At 42.2% G+C, this 23005-nt stretch overlaps 1 protein-coding gene across 2 annotated transcripts in view; it reads right to left on the bottom strand.

Annotated features, from left to right (window-relative positions):
• LOC124788205 (protein lin-9 homolog) overlaps positions 1 to 19752 on the bottom strand; it is a 104199-nt gene extending 84447 nt beyond the window's left edge. The window contains exons 1-3 of one of the 2 annotated variants that reach the window (XM_047255381.1): positions 19555 to 19752; positions 17745 to 17950; positions 13477 to 13856 (exon numbers count right to left, since the gene is read on the bottom strand). In XM_047255381.1, coding sequence (XP_047111337.1) covers positions 13477 to 13856; positions 17745 to 17950; positions 19555 to 19573 — 605 coding nt within the window. In that variant the 5' untranslated portion in view covers positions 19574 to 19752. Of the gene's footprint in view, positions 1 to 13476; positions 13857 to 17744; positions 17951 to 19066; positions 19166 to 19554 lie in introns of those variants that run through there. The other variant, XM_047255382.1, reaches the window with a different exon arrangement.
• Between the last annotated feature and the right edge of the window lie 3253 nt (positions 19753 to 23005).

Genomic DNA, 23005 nt, shown 5'->3' with positions numbered 1-23005 from the left:
TGTAGACTTAGAGAAAGCTTTTGACAATGTTGACTGGAATACTCTCTTTCAAATTCTAAAGGTGGCAGGGGTAAAATACAGGGAGCGAAAGGCTATTTACAATTTGTACAGAAACCAGATGGCAGTTATAAGAGTCGAGGGGCATGAAAGGGAAGCAGTGGTTGGGAAGGGAGTAAGACAGGGTTGTAGCCTCTCCCCGATGTTGTTCAATCTGTATATTGAGCAAGCAGTAAAGGAAACAAAAGAAAAATTCGGAGTAGGTATTAAAATTCATGGAGAAGAAATAAAAACTTTGAGGTTCGCCGATGACATTGTAATTCTGTCCGAGACAGCAAAGGACTTGGAAGAGCAGTTGAATGGAATGGACAGTGTCTTGAAAGGAGGATATAAGATGAACATCAACAAAAGCAAAACAAGGATAATGGAATGTAGCCTAATTAAGTCGGGTGATGCTGAGGGAATTAGATTAGGAAATGAGGCACTTAAAGTAGTAAAGGAGTTTTGCTATTTGGGGAGCAAAATAACTGATAATGGTCGAAGTAGGGAGGATATAAAATGTAGGCTGGCAATGGCAAGGAAAGCGTTTCTGAAGAAGAGAAATTTGTTAACATCCAGTATTGATTTAAGTGTCAGGAAGTCATTTCTGAAAGTATTCGTATGGAGTGTAGCCATGTATGGAAGTGAAACGTGGACGATAAATAGTTTGGACAAGAAGAGAATAGAAGCTTTCGAAATGTGGTGCTACAGAAGAATGCTGAAGATTAGATGGGTAGATCACATAACTAATGAGGAAGTATTGAATAGGATTGGGGAGAAGAGAAGTTTGTGGCACAACTTGACCAGAAGAAGGGATCGGTTGGTAGGACATGTTCTGAGGCATCAAGGGATCACCAATTTAGTATTGGAGGGCAGCGTGGAGGGTAAAAATCGTAGAGGGAGACCAAGAGATGAATACACTAAGCAGATTCAGAAGGATGTAGGTTGCAGTAGGTACTGGGAGATGAAAAAGCTTGCACAGGATAGAGTAGCATGGAGAGCTGCATCAAACCAGTCTCAGGACTGAAGACCACAACAACAAACAACAACAACATACTGTTGTAACTGATCAGTTACTTTTGCATTTGCTGTATACAAGTGCAGTTCTGATCTTCCACAGATACCTTCCTGTTCTTGTTCGTGTATTGTTATAATTCACTTCCCATACACAGGGGTCAAATGGCCGGAAGGATTGATGGAATTAAAATGACCAAACTATGAGGTCATTGGTCCCTTAATCCTTTGTGTGTCAAGCTGGAAATAGTCCCCAGAGGGCAATCACACAAAAGACAAAAAAGTTGGATGCCCCTGGAACATGTTATGCGATCAGAAACACACACTATCTGTATCCAATTGGTGCCTCCACATCCCCATTGCCAGGAGAAAACCAGCTACACAGAGCCTCTCAGGAAAGAGAACAATGAGTAAGAGTGTCAGCCAATGGTAGGTATAACGGAATAAGAAAAATTAAAAAGGTGGGAAGGGCAGGAGCCAACCGGACCACTGAGAAAGGGCAGCCACAGACCCCTCGGATTGGAGGCAGCAATGGAGCATCCCTCCAATCCCTCAATCACAGATGAGATTAATGTGCATTACATCACAGAAAGGAGTAAAACCCACTTTCACAGGTAATAAATCAAACCAAATCAGTTGCTTTGTGCTATTCACTAGAATCAGAAGTAGCGTGTCAGCATGTTTAAGGTTTCACCGTATGGTGGCCAAAATAGGACAGTCCAGTAGGATGTGGGCCACTGTGAGGTAGGCATCACACCTACAGGTGGAGGGTGTGGTGCTGTGGGTCAGCCAAGTGTGACCAAAGCGAAGCTGACAGAGGACAGTAGATTTGTTTTGAGAAGCATGAAGGGAAGACTGCTACACGATTATGGTCTTTTTTACGGATTGCAGTTTATTTGGACATTCCAGGGCACACCAGTATGCATTCCAACTCTCCAAAAATTGTTGGCATAGAGCCGACCAAAGGTCCGGTTTCGGTACCCCCATCTCCAAACCTGACATCCTGGTAGCCAAATGACCTAGATGAACACAAGCAACTGCTCAGCATGGTAGATGTCATACACGAGATCCTTGATGGTCGTAACCAACGGGTGTCAAGCGTATCACTGGCTGACAACCTGAACACTACTCAAGGAGTCACTATCAGTTAAAAACGACTTGCCAGTCTAAGAATGACATTGACAAGTGACTCAACCAGTGGCCACCAATTCTGCACCGAGTTCACTGCATCCTTTTGGCAGGGAGGGTAGTTCACTGCATCTGGCATGTGGGTATGCAGAACCGGTCCGCCCATCAACCATACAGCCGTTAGCGTATACCACATCTGAGCCTGGAAATGCTCTCAAAATCACGATGCAACAGGATCAAAGATTTGTAGAGCTGCAAAAGTGTAAAGCAGTCTGCACCCCAGCTGGTGTCACTGCAGTGAAGAGTATTAAGCTGTGACCAGCACGTTTGCTTAAGTTGTTGACGATGGGGAAGGCACCTCAAATACCAGAAAACAATGAGACCCCACCACATCAAGCGTTTGGTCCTCGAGGTAAGGTTTCGGTTGAGAGTGGATAGCATGACGGCAACAGATATACCTGACACGTCTTGCTGGTGGAAAACCTGAAGCCATGGGTGAGAACTCAGGACTGCGCAATTTGTTTGACACCCTGCAGTCGGCATTCAGCAACACACACAGTTGAGGAGCAATAGTAGATGCAAAAGTTGTCAATGTACAGGAGAGGTTTTGTTTGTTCTGTTTTTTGGGTGCAAAAATAACTGAGGTCATACGTGCCCACATCAAAACCATAGAACACGAAAACAGAGAGGAGTTAAAAAATGACTAAACATCAATCCTAATTGACATAAGAGACGACAGCTAAAAACCGAAGGGCTACCAAGGACACCATACAGAAACAGAAGACCAAAACTAAAAATTAAATGGCCTTCATCATATTGCTTTGACGGGTAAAAGAAAAACGCGGTCGACAGAATGTGCGTCATTTGCTAGAATGGCCGATAACTCAAGATGGCAAAGCCAAGAGGAAATGTAAACAGTTAAAAAATGGACATTCCGTTAGGAAGTGGCCGACAGTTAAAACCCGAGCACAATGTGCACAAAGTGGTGGGGAACACCACTTATTAAATGATGATGGCTAACAAGGCACTGCCCAATATGTGACCTAGTTAAAATGATCTCCTGGAAGGACAGCGGAGAGGAGGTCATCCAAGCCGCTGCGAGAGGCTTAATAACCCTGAGCTTATTCCCATCAAGGGAGGACCAATGGCGATGCTAAAGGGACACCACTTCCTTACAGACGGCAAAGCAGAGATCACTGGAGGGAATATAGGCACTAGTCGGCTGAGGTACGAGGACTGCAGCCTCGGCAGCAGCGTCAGCACCCTCATTTCCTGGCAGACCGACATGAGCAGGAACCCAGATAAACTGCAGAGTGGCTCCACCTAGAGTGAGCAAGTGACAGTTTTCCTGGACCCGTTGCACAATAAGGGATGGGCGGTGTACAGTGCACACAGACTTCGACGGGCACAGAGAGTTTCTGAGCAGAGGACACAATTGAAAAGTCAATGTCTTCAGATGTACTCCGTGGCTTGATACAGGCTGAAGAGCTCGGCTGTAAATACTGAGCAGTGTGCCGGAAGCCGAAATCTAAAAGACGTGGGCGCCAATGATGAAGGCGCACCCGACATCACAGTCAGTCCGAGAGCCATCTGTGTACACAAAGGTACTACCACGAAATTCCATACGAAGGTTGTGAAACTGAAGGTGATAGAGCGAGGTTGGAGTACATCTACATCGATACTCCGCAAGCCTCCCAACGGTGTGTGGCGGAGGGCACTTTACGTGCCACTGTCATTACCTCCCTTTCCTGTTCCAGTCGCGTATGGTTCGCGGGAAGAAACGACTGTCTGAAAGCCTCCGTGCGTGCTCTAATCTCTCTAATTTTACATTCGTGATCTCCTCGGGAGGTACAAGTAGGGGGAAGCAATATATTCGATACCTCATCCAGAAACGCACCCTCTCGAAACCTGGCGAGCAAGCTACACCGCGATGCAGAGCGCCTCTCTTGCAGAGTCTGCCACTTGAGTTTATTAAACATCTCCGTAACGCTATCACGGTTACCAAATAACCCTGTGACGAAACGCGCCGCTCTTCTTTGGATCTTCTCTATCTCCTCCGTCAGACCGATCTGGTACGGATCCCACACTGATGAGCAATACTCAAGTATAGGTCGAACGAGTGTTTTGTAAGCCACCTCCTTTGTTGATGGACTACATTTTCTAAGTACTCTCCCAATGAATCTCAACCTGGTACCCACCTTACCAACAATTAATTTTATATGTTCATTCCACTTCAAATCGTTCCGCACGCATACTCCCAGATATTTTACAGAAGTAACTGCTACCAGTGTTTGTTCCGCTATCATATAATCGTACAATAAAGGATCCTTCTTTCTATGTATTCGCAATACATTACATTTGTCTATGTTAAGGGTCAGTTGCCACTCCCTGCATCAAGTGCCTATCCGCTGCAGATCTTCCTGCATTTCGTTACAATTTTCTAATGCTGCAACTTCTCTGTATACTACAGCATCATCCGCGAAAAGCCGCATGGAACTTTCGACACTATCTACTAAGTCATTTATATATATTGTGAAAAGCAATGGTCCCATAACACTCCCCTGTGGCACGCCAGAGGTTACTTTAACGTCTGTAGACGTCTCTCCATTGATGACAACATGCTGTGTTCTGTTTGCTAAAAACTCTTCAATCCAGCCACACAGCTGGTCTGATATTCCGTAGGCTCTTACTTTGTTTATCAGGCGACAGTGCGGAACTGTATCGAACGCCTTCCGGGAGTCAAGAAAAATAGCATCTACCTGGGAGCCTGTATCTAATATTTTCTGGGTCTCATGAACAAATAAGGTGAGTTGGGTCTCACACGATCGCTGTTTCCGGAATCCATGTTGATTCCTACAAAGTAGATTCTGGGTTTCCAGAAATGACATGATACGCGAGCAAAAAACATGTTCTAAAATTCTACAAGAGATCGACGTAAGAGATATAGGTCTATAGTTTTGCGCATCTGCTCGACGACCCTTCTTGAAGACTGGGACTATCTGTGCTCTTTTCCAATCATTTGGAACCCTCCGTTCCTCTAGAGACTTGCGGTACACGGCTGTTAGAAGGGGGGCAAGTTCTTTCGCGTACTCTGTGTAGTGTCCTTAGGAAGCAAATGAAGGCCAAGTTTAACATGGGCCATTTCACGAAGCCAAGGTGGTGAAGGGTTCACACCCATCAGGAAACTTGCAGGTAGTGTGAAGTTAAGCTGCTGAAGCAAGAGCCAAAAGCGGACTACAGGAAGTAACAGAAGAGGGGTGTAATCCATACTGGCTATCAAAGGAATTATCGAAGGAGGAGGTATAGAATGGGTGGCCACGCATGGCATACAAACAGCATCCATACCTGCTGAGGGGAAAGTCACGGCAGAAGGACAGTGGTAGTCCAGCAGCTTCAGCATACAGACTCTCAACCGGGCTAGAGTAAAAGGTTCCAGTGGCCAAACGGATGCCACGATGGTAGACAGTGTTGAGACTGCATAAGAGGGATGGACGTGCAGACACAAAAACAAAGCACCCATAGTTGAGTTTTGAATGGACAAGAGACCGGTACAAACGGAGGAGGGTGGTTCGATTGGCGCCCCAGAAGTACCATTGAGGGCACGTAGGACATCGAAGGACCGCATACAGCAGGCTGCGAGGTAAGACACATATGGAAGGACCAAGAGTGTTTCCTATCCAGCATGAGCCCCAGGAATTTCATAGTTTCAACGAACGGAAGGGCGACAGGCCGAAGACATAAAGAAGATGGGAGAAACATTTGCACCACCAGAAATTCATACACTGTTTTGTCAGAGGAAAAATGAAAGCCATTGTCGACGCTCCAGGAGTAAAGACTATCAAGACATCGCTGAAGACGCCACTCAATGAGACAGGTTCGGGGAGAACTGCAATAGATGGCAAAATGGTCAACAAAAAGGGAGCCGGAGATGCCCAGTGGGAGACAGACCATAATAGGGTTAATGGCAATAGCAAAGAGGACAACGCTTGGGACGGAACCCTGAGGCATACTGTTTTCCTGGATAAAGGTGTCCGAAAAGACAGAACCCACATGCACTTTGAAAACTCGATCTTTTAAAAATTCCTGAAAGAAACAGGGCGGGCGGCCATGGAAGCCCCACGTGTAAAGAGTGCGGAGGATACCAGTTCTCCAGCAGGTGTTGTACGCCTTCTCCAAATTGAAAACACGGCCACAGTCTGCCCCTACTGCAGAAAACCAGTTGTGACATGGGTGGACAAACTAATGAGATTTTCAACTGCAGAATGCCATGCTCAAAATCCACACTGTGCATTCGTTAGTAAATAGAGATGGGGCGGTAGCTAGAAGGAAGAGTTTTGTCGTTACCAGGCTTAAGTAATGGGTATGACAGTGGCTTCACGCCAATGTCCGGGAAATGTCCCCTCTGCCCAGATGCGCTTGTATGTGTTAAGCAGGAAGTGCTTGCCCTCAAGAAAAAGGTGCTGCAACATCTGAATGTGGACAGCGTCTGGCCCTAGGGTGGAGGATCGGAATGAACTGAGAGCATGATCTAGCTCCCTCATAGTAAAGGCAGCATTGTAGCACTCACAATTCTGAGCAAAGAAGAGCGTCACCCGAGCCTCCTCCACTTCTTTCCAATGTAGGGAAGCAGGGTGATAGTGGAAAGAGCTCCAAATTTCCACAAAATGGCGGCCTAAGGTGTTGGAGATAGCAATAGGGTCCACGATAACATTGTCTGCCACTTTCAGGCTGGTATTTGGCAAATGGATCTTGGTCCCAAAGAGCCGTTGGAAGTTGGCCCACACGACAGAGGAAGGGGTGGAACTGTTAAAAGAACTAGTGAATGAAATCCATCTAGCTTTATTGGTATCCTGAAGAACATAACGACACTTTGTACACAACTGTTTATAATGAATGCAGTTTGCCATCCTAGGATGACGCTTAAAAATGCGGAGAGCATGTCTCCGTGCTCGAATTGTGTCGCAGCGTGCCTCAGCCCACCAAGAGACTGGGACACAGCATGGTAAAGACGAAGTGCGAGGAATGGAATGTTCTGCAGCAGTAAGGATAATGTTTGTGAGATATTCTACCTGGTCATCACAACTGGGGAAATCCTGTTCTCCGATGGTCACCAGGGAGGAGTAAAGCCGGCAGTCAGCCTTAGTAAGCTGCTATTTGGGTGTACACGCAGGTGGGGTAGAAGACAGCAAGCGGGTAGCACATGGGAAGTGGTCGCTCAAGTAGATGTCAGAATGGATCGCACAAGACGATGGGCAAGTTGGGCAATGCAGAAGGAAAGGTCAAAATGGGGTTCCAGGGTTAAGGCAGAAGAGGTAGAGTTGATTAAGAAGATCAGCCAAGAGGCACCTCTCTGACAGATTCTAGGAGAACCCCAAAGTGGATGATGCACATTGACGTCACCGAGTAGAAGAAATGGGGGAGGTAGCTGCCCAATAAGCTGAAGGAAGTCTGCCCTGGTGACATAGAATGACGGAGTCACGTAAATGGTACTGAGGAAAAAGTCAGGTGGGGAAGGAAAATGCGAACTGCAACAGCTTGACGGTGGGTAGTCAGGGAGATGGGCTGACTATGAACATCACCCTGTATGAGCAACATGATACCCCCACGAGATGGAATGCCGATCTCAGGGGGAAGGTCAAAACGAACCAGGAAGAAACATGAAAGCTCAAAGCAGTTGTGAGGACGCACTTTTGTTTCCTGAACACAAAGTATAAGTGGATGCTGCTAAAAGCAGCTGTAAATTGGAGGAGAGTCATGATGAGGAAGAGATGAAGTGGTGTCACCACGGTGACTGCTGAGTGACAGCCTGCGAAGTCGCTGCTACAGGGTACAGAAGCAGGAGGATCCTGCTCCATGGGGTCTACAGAAGCATCAGCTTGCTTGTGCTGTTGGTCTGTGGAGTCCAACGTAGAAAATCCGTTGGAGGTGCGCACCAGCGACACGGAGGCCGGGCAGGCTAAGGTATCACATGGCAACACTGTCTAAGAAGATCTTCCAGCTGATGAAGGAGAAAACAGTTTGTCTTTGGTGGATTTGTCCGGGCCTTTCCAGTTAGCCGAGGATGACTTGGGGGGGGAATACTACTCCTGTCCTTTCCGGCCAACCGGTTGTGTATCTGGTGGCTTTGCCCATTGAGGCGAGAGTTTGATGGTTTGTTGCACAGCTAGACGGGGGAATGGTAATACTACCTTGACACTTGGCGATTTCACAACCTCATGGCTGAATTTGAGGTCGCATGTCTGCATGGCTATATCCTTCACAGAGCAGGGGGTAACAAAAACAGAACTATTGGTGCTAGACGGGAGATTGCAGGGTTGGCGACTTGCCAATAACTTGCAAGCAACTGGGTAAGGTACTTTTTCCTTTACCTGGATCTCCTGGACAGCCTGATCATCAAGATACACTGGACAATCCCAAGAGGAGGCAGCATGGCAGCCACTGCAATTGATACAGCGGGCAGAAGGAGGAGGACAATCGCCCTCGTGTGCATCCCTACCACAAGGGTGTGTGGGGGAAGGGGGGCAGGAGGGCAGGAAGGGGGTGCAGGGGGGGGGGGGGGGGCGTTCCTAGTAACGGGATCGCCAAGTCAGCTGCCAATAGTATGGCTACAGTTTTGCTCTGGAGAGCCACAGTGATACCTGCAACTGGTAGGGTGGAAAGGGTTATGGCCGTGGTGAAAGTATCTCACAGTTTTGGAGAGAAGCCATTTTGGGTGGACACCCAGGTGAGTGACGCCAAGGGAGGATCAAAAGGATCAGAAAATGATCACTGTCACATAAGTCATCATGAACTCTCCATTTGTTGGACAGCAGAAGACGTGGGTTGCAACAACTCTAGCGCGGCCAATGGTTGTAGTTTCACTCACCAAATGGTTGCGGGCATTGATGTCACCTAATATTTTACAGATGGTAAATTCCAGAGATGTCTTCACACAAATGGCCACAGCCTCCAAAGTCATGTTGAGTGACATGTATTTGGTGAAGTGTGTGTTTAGAACATACGTGCAAACAGCACGCGATGCTCTTTCATACTGCATTGCGAAAAACAGGGGAAGCACACAGAAGATGTCACAGCTCAGCCAAGTGGCAGAAAAAACTGCTACAGTTCCAATACAGAATCATGCTACCAGTATCCTGTGGGGGTGTGAAGGGACCAAAAAGATAGGTTATGGCTCAGTGGTGCCTGCTGCTACTGGTTGTGAACATACTCCATCAATACACAGTTGTTCCAAGGCAGGGTAGCGTGTGTGTGTGTGTGTGTGTGTGTGTGTGTGTGTGTGGGGGGGGGGGGGGGGGGCGGGGGGGGGGGGGGCATAGGGACCACCAGGAATGCTGCCTTAGGTACAGAGGTGTAACAAGTATGTCTGGCAGCACAGGGACCATCAAAATCTCCTCCTTTTTGCTGCCACATATTCTGGGACGGAAGAGGAATGCTCTACAACCTGGAACCTGTGGCTCCTTCAGCCAGTGTTTTGCAAATCAGAAGAGTCCTGTGAAGGAAGTGCTTAAAGGACCCTTCTCCGATACGGGGTGCTGGAGCAGGGTATTGCTTCTCCGGCTGGGGGTTGGGGACTGATGTTCCCGGAACATAGGGAGTCAACACTGCCAAAGAGATGTTGGGGAAACATTAGGACGATGACACCAAATCACTAGTGTAGCTGTGCAGCCCCCAAGGGCACAGTCAATGAACCAGACATCAAAGTCGTAGCAGTGGCATATGCCATTGCCATATGTGTAGGAAGTAGTCAATTCTGTTTCCTCTTGCCCTTGGACATGTAAGGCTTTTTGAGGGTCTTGTAATCGATTTTCTTTTTTCTTTTTTTTTTTTTCATCTTTGAAAACAGTGCAGTCCGGTGAACAGGGAATATTGCTCACATTGTCGATACAAGACAGGAGGGCACAAGGAATATCTGTGTGCAACTAATGGCCACAATCCCTATAGACTGGCCTGGCGTTGCAATGCAAATACATGTGTCCAAATCGCACCCATTTGTAGCTCCGTTTGGGAGTATAAATACATATGCCCCTACGTCACAGGAATATACCATCACCTCGACTTTATCAGGCAATGCATCACCTTCAGAGGCCAAGATGAAAGCTCCAATATTCACTCTGTTGTTTTTGGATCCCAGCCGGATATGATGGAGAAAATGCACACCTCACAATCCAGACCGGCACACCGTTCGTGATTAGTCTGTAAAAGGAGATCTTGGTGGAAAATGATACCATATTCAGACATTTTTGTGTGTTATAGTGATAGGAGTATCACTCACCCTACCGCATCCAAGCAGCCCCCATAACTGAGCGGTGGAGGCCATTTTAAGTAGAACAGGGCCACTTTTCATTTTTCAAATTGCTGCCATTTCCCCTAATCTGTCCTCGAGATGTACAATGAAGAACAAAGGCTTTGCAGTCAAAAAGGCATCCCCGTCCGTCCTAAAACAAACGAAGTGTTGGAGGAGGTTATTTCTCGTCTTGTCTCAAGCTCTATGTTCCTTCCATGGTGTAGCCAGGGAAGGGAACAGTTTAGGGAGGGTCATACCACTCCGTATTGTAATATGTCTTAGTTTCAGAAGAGACGGCTGGGGCTGTGTTGCCACCAGCAGAAGAAAGTTTAATTCGCTTCATGTGCAAATCTTCCACCATGGTACCACCCATTCCAAATGGGGGCTCTCCCCATTGTTTCCAAACTGCCACAGCATGGGGAGTTTCCAGCTCAGGCACCAACAGTGCAATCCCTGCATGGTCAGTGGGCTACCGACATGCAGTTAATCGAGTATAGCCTCTCCACCCCCCTCAATGCTATGGCTACCAAGTTGGGCTTTGGGTGTAGTACCATTGCAAGAAAGAAGGGTGCAAAAACAGAAAGTGACAAAGGTGGAATACACGCCATTGTAAAACTTAGAAAAGAAGTATCAACTCTGATCTAACAATGGCATCGTATAATTAATAACGAACCGGTGTAGAAGAGTGGAAAGTAAGGAAAACAAGTGTCCAAAATACAAACCAAATCCAAGCACAATCACAGCCAAGAAGACCATCCAATGGAAAGGTAGCAAGGAAAAAAGAATACTAGAAAGACAGACTTGCAACACGAAAAGGGGAATAGCACTGCAAGGGCAGAGGATCTGTGGTGGCCTTTCATATACTTACAAATGAGATGTTAATGCCGTGGGGGACAGAGGAGGGGACGGCATTGGTCAAATGATGGGAACCATTTCAAGATGTGAGAATTTCTTAATGGTCTTTAAGATTCCAGAAGAAATTATCACCACTGACTGTAATGGCAATGACTTTTATGAGGAAGCCATTGATTTTTCATTATGAAAAACTGATTTCAGTACTATGCCATCCTAAAAATGTGTAAAAAGATAATTTTTTAGAATAAAAGAAGCCAAAAGAATTAAGAGAAATTAGTCTTATTGAGCAAACAACAGATCTGATTTTGAATTTTCAGATACATTTGACGAATACTACTTCAGCTCATTACAAATTACAATGTGTGTTGTATATGTAGTCCTCATTTGACTTTTTTGATACAACTTTTCTGTTTTGTATCACTCACAAATATACGTCTTGCTTTTCAGTTGCAGACATAAAAACTTTGACCATCTTTATCAATTTTAAACAAATTTCACAGCAAATTTTCTGTAAATTAAGTATTACTACTATTGAATTTTCTTCACATCTAACATACATCTCATGTAACTAAACAATGCCTTACGTTTACCGTTTCAGTACAACATTTGATGATGTTTCTTCTATTACTGTCCCACTTTTTCCAATGGGAAGTTAATTAATTTGTAAATTATACATTTATAAAGTTACTCTAGCAAACTAAAAACATAACAGATGTTTTACAGTTGATAGCACATTCTTGTTGAAGGTAGAAGAATATAGTAAGTCAGTTCTTTTTGCTTTCACTAAAAGCTTTTGAAGATCTCATGAACAACCTTAAATGGAAATTGTTTGTTCTTTTAATATTTAGCAATAGAATAATATTCAGAAATTTGTTTCTGGTACAGAGAAATGTCCTTGTACTGGTTAATTTAAAAGGAAAAAAAAAAGACCTATTCCCACAATTACTAGATTTATATTTGTTTTTCAATATCTTGCCAAAAGCATCAGGAAAGGTAATTAATGTATCAGTGATAAGTGGAGTGAGGGCGGGAGTGCGATGGCGGAGGGGGAGTCGCGCACCAAATGCCGTGTTGCTTGTGCAGAAATATCTACTCGAACTCACCCTGCTACCACTACACCCATTCTCTTACTTCTCCCTTTCCTTTCTCCTCCACACAACTTACCAGCTCAAAGTAGAAGAACTGCTGGGTGTAAAATTCCTGTGCTAGCATCTTTGTTCATTTTATTTGCTGGGAGCACAGAACTCATGCTTTAGGCTTTGAAGATACTTCAAATGGGCAACCACCACCACCACCACCACCACCACCACCACCAACAACAACAACAACAACAAAATTAAAAGAAAGGCTCAACAATGGAGCTGTATCTATTATTTTACTACAGTAATGATTGATGACAATTGTTGGCAACCATTTTTGAGGGTCAGTTATACAGTTACCATCACCTCATTCACAAAGCAATAGTGTTGCTTCATTGGCACAACTCAGTAGCAACTAAATGCCTGTCAGTACAGTTTGTGGTACATTAAGCTACATTTGTGGAAGCCCAAAGGTTACCAATTTCTTGTGACAGAGGGTTATTGTGAGGAAGTAAGAAAAATATGTCAACGCTGAAGGTGATACCTCCCAGCTGGCAATTTCAGTGCCTCATGTTGCACAGATTTTTACAGCTTCTCATTACATTTCTTACTTAATAACACGGTGGATCAAAACGACAAGGAGGTTAACAGTATTAATTAGGGCATTTACTGCCATCAGCCTTACTTTCAACTCTGCACAGTTGAGTTTGTATGTTTAAAGGTCACTTTGGATCTTTACAGCACCAACATTCTGAAGAAACAATGTATCTGTGTCAGTAATAATTTGTAAATTTAAGCAGCATGTTGGGAATATTTAATAATGCATGAACATTGCAATAATAATCGGTAAGTCACTATGGGAACTTAGAATTACGTTTTTCCTAACTGATGTGACCACCTGTGAACTATAACTTTTCCTCACTATGCTACATGATTGGTGATGAATCTATTGAGTGCTGGGCATTAAACTGCTACCTGTGCAATGTACTTTAATGAAAACATTTACCCAATTTTCCTCACATAATTTTGCTGTATCATTATCTTCTGTAATGGTAACTTGAAAACAAAACTTTTACTTACTTGTCTATGTTACTGTAAAACCACTCGTAACACACCCACTTGTGTGCTTTTGGCAATTTAAGCAGATTACGTAGTCTCATACCAAGGCGTTGCCCAGCACGGCGATCAGCGGACCAATTTGCATTTACATATGTGCTAGATGTGGAGGCTGTTGGAGGCTCCTGATGAGTGTTGCTAGGGGGACGCTGTTCCAGTTCTTGTAGTTGTTGTTGAAGCTGCTGCTTCTTTATCTGTGTAGCCAGTAATTTACTGTTCATGCCTACTGCTGCCTTCTTTGTAGGAGATGCACGTGGACCCCTTTTGGCACTGGAGCGAGGGGGCATTGCATTCACTACGTCGTCATCAAAGAACAGTCTGTTCTTTTTTCGGATGCGTGCAGGCTACGTAGAAATATGCATTACATTACTATTTTTGTGCTTTGGCAACATGAATAAATATCTTAAAAGAACACTTGTACATAAGAAGACTGGGAGTAACAACATTTATTTTTAAATATCATTGGTAAATATAAACATGAAGGAAAGAACAAATTACATTAGACAATGGAAAATCCAGGATGGAATGTAATAATATTGTGAAAAGGATGTGACAGTCTTTTTATTGTGTCATCTGCGACTCCTGGTGATAACCTAACAAACTGGCAAACATTTACAACAGCATTTTGTTTTCTCACATACTTTTTCAGCTCCCTAGGTGATGAGTATGTGTCTTCTTCTGCTGCAATATTTCTTCTCTTGCTGTGCTATATGCTCTTTATAACTACCGTATTTTAACTGTTTCTGTTACTGGTGATTTTATTTTTAGTCAAATTACTCAATTCATACAAAATTAAAATCAACATAAAAGTTTCCTCAACTGCAAGTAATTATTGCCTCACATATATAACAACAATTATTTTTTGCTGCCTAAAATTAAAGATTTAAATACAAAGTGCAAAAAGATGTGTTTAATTAGCAAATATAGAAGCGTGCACTAGACTAACGGTAGTGTAATGACAACTTTTTAAGTTTAAATGCTCAATCATGGAGTATGACCACTACATAAAATTCCATTGATGTATAGTTTATCAAAAGCAGATGTCCAATTCACATAAAATACTCCTTTTTGTTATTAGCTGTTAGTCTAAAAAAATTTCTTGCACTTAGTAAAACATATTTATGTTTATTTTATTCTATGAAAGATTGTGTGCATTTCTCAACGAAATAAAAATATGCCCACAAAATATTGCTTACAAGTTCTAATCATGCACTTCACAGAAAGAACTGGAGGAAAAGACTCTTTCTCACATGAAAGTGAGCTACACAAATGTCAGTAGCAGCTTTTACATACCTCTCTGGTGGGTGGGTTGAATGTCTGCTTTGACCTATGATGTAATAACGTAGTGCGTGACATCACACATGCATGGGCAATTACTGAACAGAACACTGACAATATTTATTGTCCTTCTATATTAATTTTAGGAATGTGGGCTGTGGTAAAAGATTGATTTATAGTATAGCCCTACATCTAGATTAGGTTAAAAAGTCAACAATATTAGGAAAAGAATGGAATGCCACTCATTGTAAAGATGACAGACTGAGTTGCAGACAGGTGCAATGAAAAAGACTTACGCATTTATGTCTTCGCTATAATCAAGTAGAAAGGAAAGAACACAAGCAAGCACATCACACGAACATGAACATCTCCAACAGCTTGGACAGGAATACAACTGATGTCTAATAAAACAGTGATCTGGAGTGGGGTGGGGAAGATAAAGGGATGACAGGGTATGGGTAGGGGAGAGAAGAGTGTTGTCTGGTGGTGTGTGTAGGGACTAGATGGAGGCATGACAAGACTGCCAGGTGCAGTTTTGGGAAGTTGGCAAGCAGGTTGTGGCGAGGGAGGAGGTGGGGGGAGGAGCAAGGAAGGGGAAAGGTGGGTTGGTGTGTTGGCATGTCGGTAGAGGGTGGTTCATAATGAGTGTGAGGGAACGTGAATATGGAGCATGCGATAGAACCGAGAGGGCAGGAACTGATTGGTGGAGTGGAGGGTGTGGGGAAAGTAGTTTACCGCAGGTTGAGACTGGAATAATGTCCAAAGTAGTGAATCTATTGCAAGGATAACTCCTATCCACACAGTTCAGAAAAGCTGGTTGGCAGGGGGATCCAGAAAGCCCAGGTTGTATGAAGCGGCCATTGAAATCAAGCATGTTATGTTCAGCTGCATGTTACACCCATGGTGGTCAACAATGCTCTTGGCCACAGTTTGGCAGTGGGTATTCATCCTGGTGTACAGCTGGTTGATAGTCATACCAACAAAAAAAAGCTGTACAATGATTACAGCTGAGCTGGTATATGACATGACTGCTTTCACAGACGGCCCAGCCTCTCGTGGGATAGGATAAGGCTGTGAGAGGACTGAAAGACAAAGTGCTGGGTGAGGATCGGGAAGGACTTACATCTGGTTCTTCCACAGGGATATGATCCCTGGGGAGATCTGTTTGTGGACTATGTCTACTCTTGGGGTTAGTGCTCGTCTATAAAGGCCTTGGTGAAACATCCAGCAAAGTGGGCAAGGGAGTTCTTGTCACTACAGATATGCTGTAGCCTGATGGCCAGGTTATTTGGGAGAGATTTTTTGGTGTGTGAGGGTGGCAGCTGTCAATATACAGGTACTGTTGGTGGGTTCAGGTGTGTGGATAGAGCCATCAGGAGGGGATCTCTCTGTCCCTGAAATGCTGAATGTCTGTCTAGTAGAAAACATTACAGAGCTCACTCTATCTGTTTTGTCATAATCATAAAAAGTCTGAGAAAATTTGTTCAGAATTTGGAACAAACTTCTACTTAATATCAGCAGTGATATCACATTCTTCAAGTAATGAGTAAGTTTTGAATTTGGAAGCAAAGAACTGGAAATGAGAACACAACAATGGATGCATACAAGCAACTTCTGCCAAGTCAGACAAAGTGCCATACAGGACAAAGTGTCATACAAGGGAAACGTGCACAATGTCCACATCAAGTGTGTGAGCAACATACTTCAGAGGTCTGTCAATCACGAGAAGAAAATATGTGGAAAACTGAATAATTGAGAGGCTATGATGATGGCCACACTCTATAGTGTTCTTTCTCCTGGACACCTTAGCTCCAATGCCTCACAGAAGGGCCTCTGTAAAATCTGGAGAAAAATGGAGGTCAATTTGTGGCAGTTTAAATCTTCCTGAAGTATACTGCATATGTAGGCAGATGTCTGGGTTCAACTCACATTTCAGCATGCAGCTGCAATCTATTCTAAGTCATTACAAAAAGTAAAGAGAATGCATCTCTAACACAAAGTGTGTGTGAAAGTTTTGCACTATGACAGTCAGCCTAATTATATGCACAGCAAAATTGTAAGTTCCTAGGGTTTGATTATTAATATGGACACTATTATTGGCAACTGAATCTGAATGAAGCACACCTCCAGATTCATCCTTTATCACATGAAAGAAATTTCTTTCATTGTTCATGTATAATTGTTACAATATGAATGTAAGTGTATTTTATATCACTATTACTTTTTCTTTGGAACTTCAGTTTCCTTACCTAGATGAATATGCATTATTTTTTGTTGTGTTTGAAATAAGTTAAAGTGATTAGAAAATGTTATAAGTTAATTTAAACCTAGCAATCTGTTTCTCATAATAAAATTGAACCAAACAGTATTTGATGTTGAACCAGAGCACAATCCACCACATTTAACTCAAATTTTCTTGTGCTACTTATATGACAGTCATTATTTGAAGTGACTGAAAATATGTATTTTTAAAACTTTGTTCGCATAATGTGTTAACCTATATTCAGTAAGATTCTCACATGTGGAAAATTCATCATCAGGAAATGTATTTGCATAAACTTTGTTTATTGACTTAAAAACTTATTATCCTAACTACAGCTAAAACGAAAATACAGCAGGTATCTTACAAGATACACTGATGCCAGCTCTATCTTTGTAGATTGATAGTTGCGAGTTCTGATTAGACATGTGTTCTATTAGGGAAATGGCAACTCTGCTATGTACCTCCACATGTAACTGAAAGCGTGTCAATTCTAAAGTAATTTTGAAGGGAGTATAAATCAGATCTTCCCTAACATACTACTACTGCAATATTTGTGGATGATGATTACACCAGGTCATTGAATAGAAAACATTATACATTAAGTTCTCTATTTTTCTCTTTAGTGGATGTATACTTCAAGATAAATATTATTTAGCTTAAATGTCTTAATGTATTTAAAAATAAGTCTAACCATGCCACGTCGATTAAGAACAAGGCCTGGCTGGGATGTAGGTGTACGAGGAGTTTGTTCTTCACCAACTGGCTGCAGCCCCAGAGCTGCGGGACCCAGAATTGGTGTATCTTCTGCTTCAAACATCTCATCATCTGGTTCCTGTTTGATGCCTTCATAACCCAAACCACCATTTTTGAAAGAAAGTAGGGCAGCAGCAGACTCATCTGTTGTAGGAAGTAAGACATCTTTAGTGAAAATTTTTATTACAACACGAAGCACACATTTGCAAGAAAACATTAAGTTAAGAATTTCAGCTTCCTTTTACTAAGGCAAATAGTTAAAAAAATGACTTTTGATTTGCAAATGTACTACCAGTCTTCCTCTAGAAGCCTACAACAGCATTAATATCATTCCACCAGCACAGAACAGTAACTTCGCGTCCAAGGTGATTGATTAAATTAATCTTGCTATTCATGTTGTAATCTAACACTTGTAATGGTCACTGATATTTTTTAAGTCATTCACAGCAGTTAAATATGCACCAGAGTTATTTCTTTTGGCTTCAAAAGAGACTAACAAAATGCGAAAGAGTTGTCAATTAGCAATTAGGCCTACTACCTCTCATAATACTGAAACTATAAGAACATAAATAAAACAAAATTTAGATAAAAAGTGAGCCTCAATCTTGTTTATATTATGCAATGTACACCACATTATTTAAGTCCTGTAGTTTCCCTAACACTATGTTATGCAATTACGCATTATATATATACTACAGTGTGACACTGGACTCCCCTGAAGTCTTGGTTGTGATGACAGAATCTAGGTTAGGTTGAAAAGTGATAATTAGGCTGAGATTTGATGAAGATAGAACTGAAAATAAGATTTCCTATTATTTATCAAATATATTGACATAACACTAATGCTACACCTACACAGCATATGAGGCAGTTTGTTAGTGGTTCAACTCATAACAATTAAATGGTCAATCGATCACATTATAAAATGCGTATTTGGTTTTGTTGCCCGTAAATGCATTTCCTAGTTAATCTGTTTCTCTAACATACTTTCACAAAGGGCAGATGATGATAGAAGAAGATAAATTCTAATCTTTAACACATGTGCTGTTCTATGATACACGATATCAAAAAACACGTAAGATACGAATTTACAACTCTCAAAATTACACATAAATATCATTCGAGGCGTGGGACGAAACAATTTTACATATTTTTATAGAGGTATTGTGGAAAGGTGTGACGAATATATTACACACTGGCGACGCACAGTTTCAATAAATATCTTCTGAACATCTTTTTAATATTGAAAGGAATACATACCCTTTTAAGCAGCAACGTAGTTATTCAGTTTTCATACAAATTATTGTCGTAACTACTGCAAAACTGTCAAAACTCCACGGTTTGCAAATATTTGCTCTAAATTACTTCACAATAACACGACCTTTTAAAAAATTCAGCAGGCGTGTTATAAACACTGAAAATTTCAAAACTAAGAAGAAAATGTAATATTTACGCTTGCTAAGATACTTAATACATGAATTCGGACAATAATGGCATAATTAAACCATTGGACCTGATATATAATAGTTTTATATTACATCTCAACTTTCAAATTTTCAAAATTTCATAATCTGCTGCGCAAAGCTTGCTCCACAAATTCAAATCTAAACTTCACGAGTGTATTATGGGGTTATCGTATACCACTAAAAGCACAAGAAACACAGCAACAATATCCAATCAAAAGGAAAAACAGTAACACGCCCGTCATTAAGGATGCACAATAGCAATTTCCTTCAAATTAAACTTACTTTCAAGTTGGTCCGCCATATTGACGTAGTATTTGGAATTTCGTCTGCGGTACTGCCAATCCCCCGAATGTTAACACTCAATTAACAATTCTAAACATTGACGCTTCCTCTCACCCAAGATGCAATTTCTGCGCCATAATGCAGTTAGTTATAAATAAACAGCATAAGTAAAACATAAAAATAGTTTCATTTGTTTACGAAACTTTCTGCTACGTCCCCGCACATCAGCTGCAACGACTTACAAGTTATCTTACCCTGTATGACTTTCGCGAGGCGCATTCCGGTACCAACAAATGAAAATTGAAGGCGCCAACTCTAACTTGATTCTCTTTTGAGCAGTGAATATTCATACCATTCCGTTCGTAAATGGAGCGTCAAATTCAATCGGGAGCTAAATGAGTTTTCCTTAATTCAAACATTGTACTTTTTCCTAAGTAGCAGGAATATCAGAATTACCTTATTTCACCGTGTCTGTCCCAGACTATTGGGTGATTTAAAGACTTTAGTTAACTCATTGCCTAAACATCTTAGTATCTACATCTCGTGACGTAATTGATTAGTAGATAACGCTGGGTATGGATTATGCAGCTTCTTGCAGCGTTACTGTTCAGATAATCTGCTGTTTCATCATTTTCTTGAGTTACACAGGTGCCGAAAATTTCAGTCACTGCGTGGAACGTTATAGTCTGCTTACTGGAAACGACGACAGAAGTTTTAAGTTAATCCCTGCAAATCTCGGCACCGACCTGATCTTGGAATGCCACTATTGGTAAGTCATATTTCATCAGATATTTAGAATATCGAGTTAAAATTATTGCATAAAATTTGCTTCATGTAGGTACTCAAGGGTTCCTTTCGTTCTGCAGCAATGTGGATGATGACGATTTACCTAAGGTATGGTACTACCAGAATATTTCCATGACGGAAAATGTTTCAGAAGTTATTCCTGATACAAAGAATAACGAATCGTTGAACAGAATAATAATTACTAATGACCATTCTTTGGTTATCAAAAACGTCACCAGGGAGAGTACTGGACTCTATTATTGCCACAGTGCGGATGGCCAGGACTCATCAAAATATAATTATTTCATTGACAGTACGTTCATTATTTCAGTTTGTGGTTCACGCCTTTCTTTCACAATATGCTCATAATTTTAGTTTCAGATAGTGAGACCGAATAGTTATTTATATTTTGTCACCATTGCCTTCATTTTGGACTTTTTTCCGTTATGTGGTAATGGTTGACTATTATTCGTTCTATTCACAACATACTATTTAACGTCAGCCGTATATTATGTCAGATGTTGATGTAATGGATAATCAAACGGATTTTCAGGCAGTACCTGCGTCATTTTAGTACAGCTATTATAGCAGTATTCATTTTTACATTCATTGTCCATCAAAAGTGCTTATGAGAGTGTTGAGACACGGAAAATTTGTATTACTTAATGTTTCAAGCAAATCATCTGCTCCCAGTTAATTCCTAGTTTAAACGAAGACCTTTCTTACCTCGTGTTTGCTTATGTTAGAAATACGTAGCCAATGGTCAGTATGCAGTGCAAATATTTTTGAATAGGTTTAGCTTCTTGCCTTACAGAAATTCTATGTCATCAATCAGAGGATTGTTGACTACTCCGTTGATGCTTGCTTTGGGACAGTAAGTGAATGAAAGAGCCAATGCACTCACACTCAGCTAATAATGACGAGAGGCTGAAACATTGTTGCGTATGTGGCCCAGTAGTACGATGTTTCTTGTGCCATTCTTCCAGAATTCCACACCAGCAGTACTAAGATTTACACTATTCATAAGGTTCCAGAGGAGAATGGTTGCATTTAGCGACTCAGCAATATTGGATTTATCAGACTCAGACACAGGGCGCATACCTCATTCCGTATGAGGAAGTAAATCAACTGTTGCCTTTTTCGACTGGCATTTGGGGAGAATGATTACTTACATGCTGCTGTTAGTCTAAGGTCGGATCTGATGCGCTAGGGCTAAAGCGCGTGCCCCTGAAGCCATAAGGTCACGCGACAGATTCCGGTCGGCATTTCTCAATGATGTGTAGGTTTGCCAGGAACTGCACGCGATTCGGATTCCACATTAAACGGCAGGCCCCCTTTCCCCGATAGGATTGCTGGGGTAAGTTAGGGACACACAAGTTAGCCGTAGTAGCCAAATCAAAGACTGTTACCAGCCAGTTTTTTTTTTTTTTCTTATAATATTTTGTCTGCTGGAAACCTACAAAACCCAGAGACAGGCTAATAAACATTCGTTGAATTCGCTCAAAAGCTGGTTCTTGAAATTGTGAAACCTTGTTTCTACAGTAGTGCGACTACCAAATGAGGTTGCAACACTACACTGGACTTGCGATATATTTTGGAAGGCGACAGGCAACTATGAGTTATCACCCTGACAGCAATCAGTTTAACTAGTAAACCTTCCACTTGACCACCTGCCCCATAAGGCTGCTAGACTGATTTTGCCCTTTGACTGTGTTTGTTGTCTTTAGTCTGCATTAGAGATTATCACATTTCTCATAATCTAAATAAACTTGAATGCTGAAATAGTATTAATTAAATGGTGGCCCTGTCACTGTTTTAGTCAATTGTTGATGGGTTATTGATATAACAAGGGACTGATCTTTTATGAAAGTTATGGCACAAGTTTATTGATTAAAATAGGAAAAAATATTTGTTAAGCATAAAAACAAAATAAAACATGATCTGGTGGTAGCATAAATATGCAACAAACAGTTAACACTCCCCTGGTCGCCAAAGACAAAGGTTTGTCTGATTGAACTATTTACTCTGGCTCATAATATGGACAACTCAATCAGAAATTATCTAAAACTGAATAGACTTTGATGGATCTAGTCTACAAAGAAGTTATACTATGTTAGTGCAGCTGAGAACAAGTAGCGAGACTGTGATTCTGTTTGTCTTAACAAGCTGGAGCAGCAATACCGTACCCCTTTCTCGATGTGTAGCGCTGTCTCAGGTGCCGGCCATGGTTCAAGCGTGTGCAGAGCAGCGACGTGTTAGACAGCTCGCAATTACCCTGAAATGTCGGCAGATTCGAGTGTGTGACACGCTCGTTCACCAGATGGCTCAATTTGACTCACTTATACGGCAGTGCGCACAAGGAGATCAAATGTCAAGGCAGCAGACCTGTCATGAATAAGACTGCCCTCGGCACAGAGAGTTTTCCTATATGACTGAGGTCTAAACTGTCGTTACAGCTAACTCCTTACCACAGGCGTCCCAGTCAAGGTTAGTGCTAGTGCAAGTCACGTTCAGGGCAAGTGTTTCAAGTGCAATCCACTCATAACAACAGTCAAGACCAGAATCCTCTCCAGACCACAGTCTGAATCAGAAGACCCTCTCCAGACCAGAGTCTGTATCGGGAGTTTCTCCTCTCCTCGCTTTCCATCAAACCTCAGTAAACTCC

Source organism: Schistocerca piceifrons, chromosome 3, assembly GCF_021461385.2.
Source record: "Schistocerca piceifrons isolate TAMUIC-IGC-003096 chromosome 3, iqSchPice1.1, whole genome shotgun sequence".
Classification (NCBI taxonomy): Eukaryota; Metazoa; Arthropoda; class Insecta; order Orthoptera; family Acrididae; genus Schistocerca; species Schistocerca piceifrons.
Note: the sequence above shows the minus strand (reverse complement) of the source record. Positions and strands in the feature narration are given on the sequence as shown.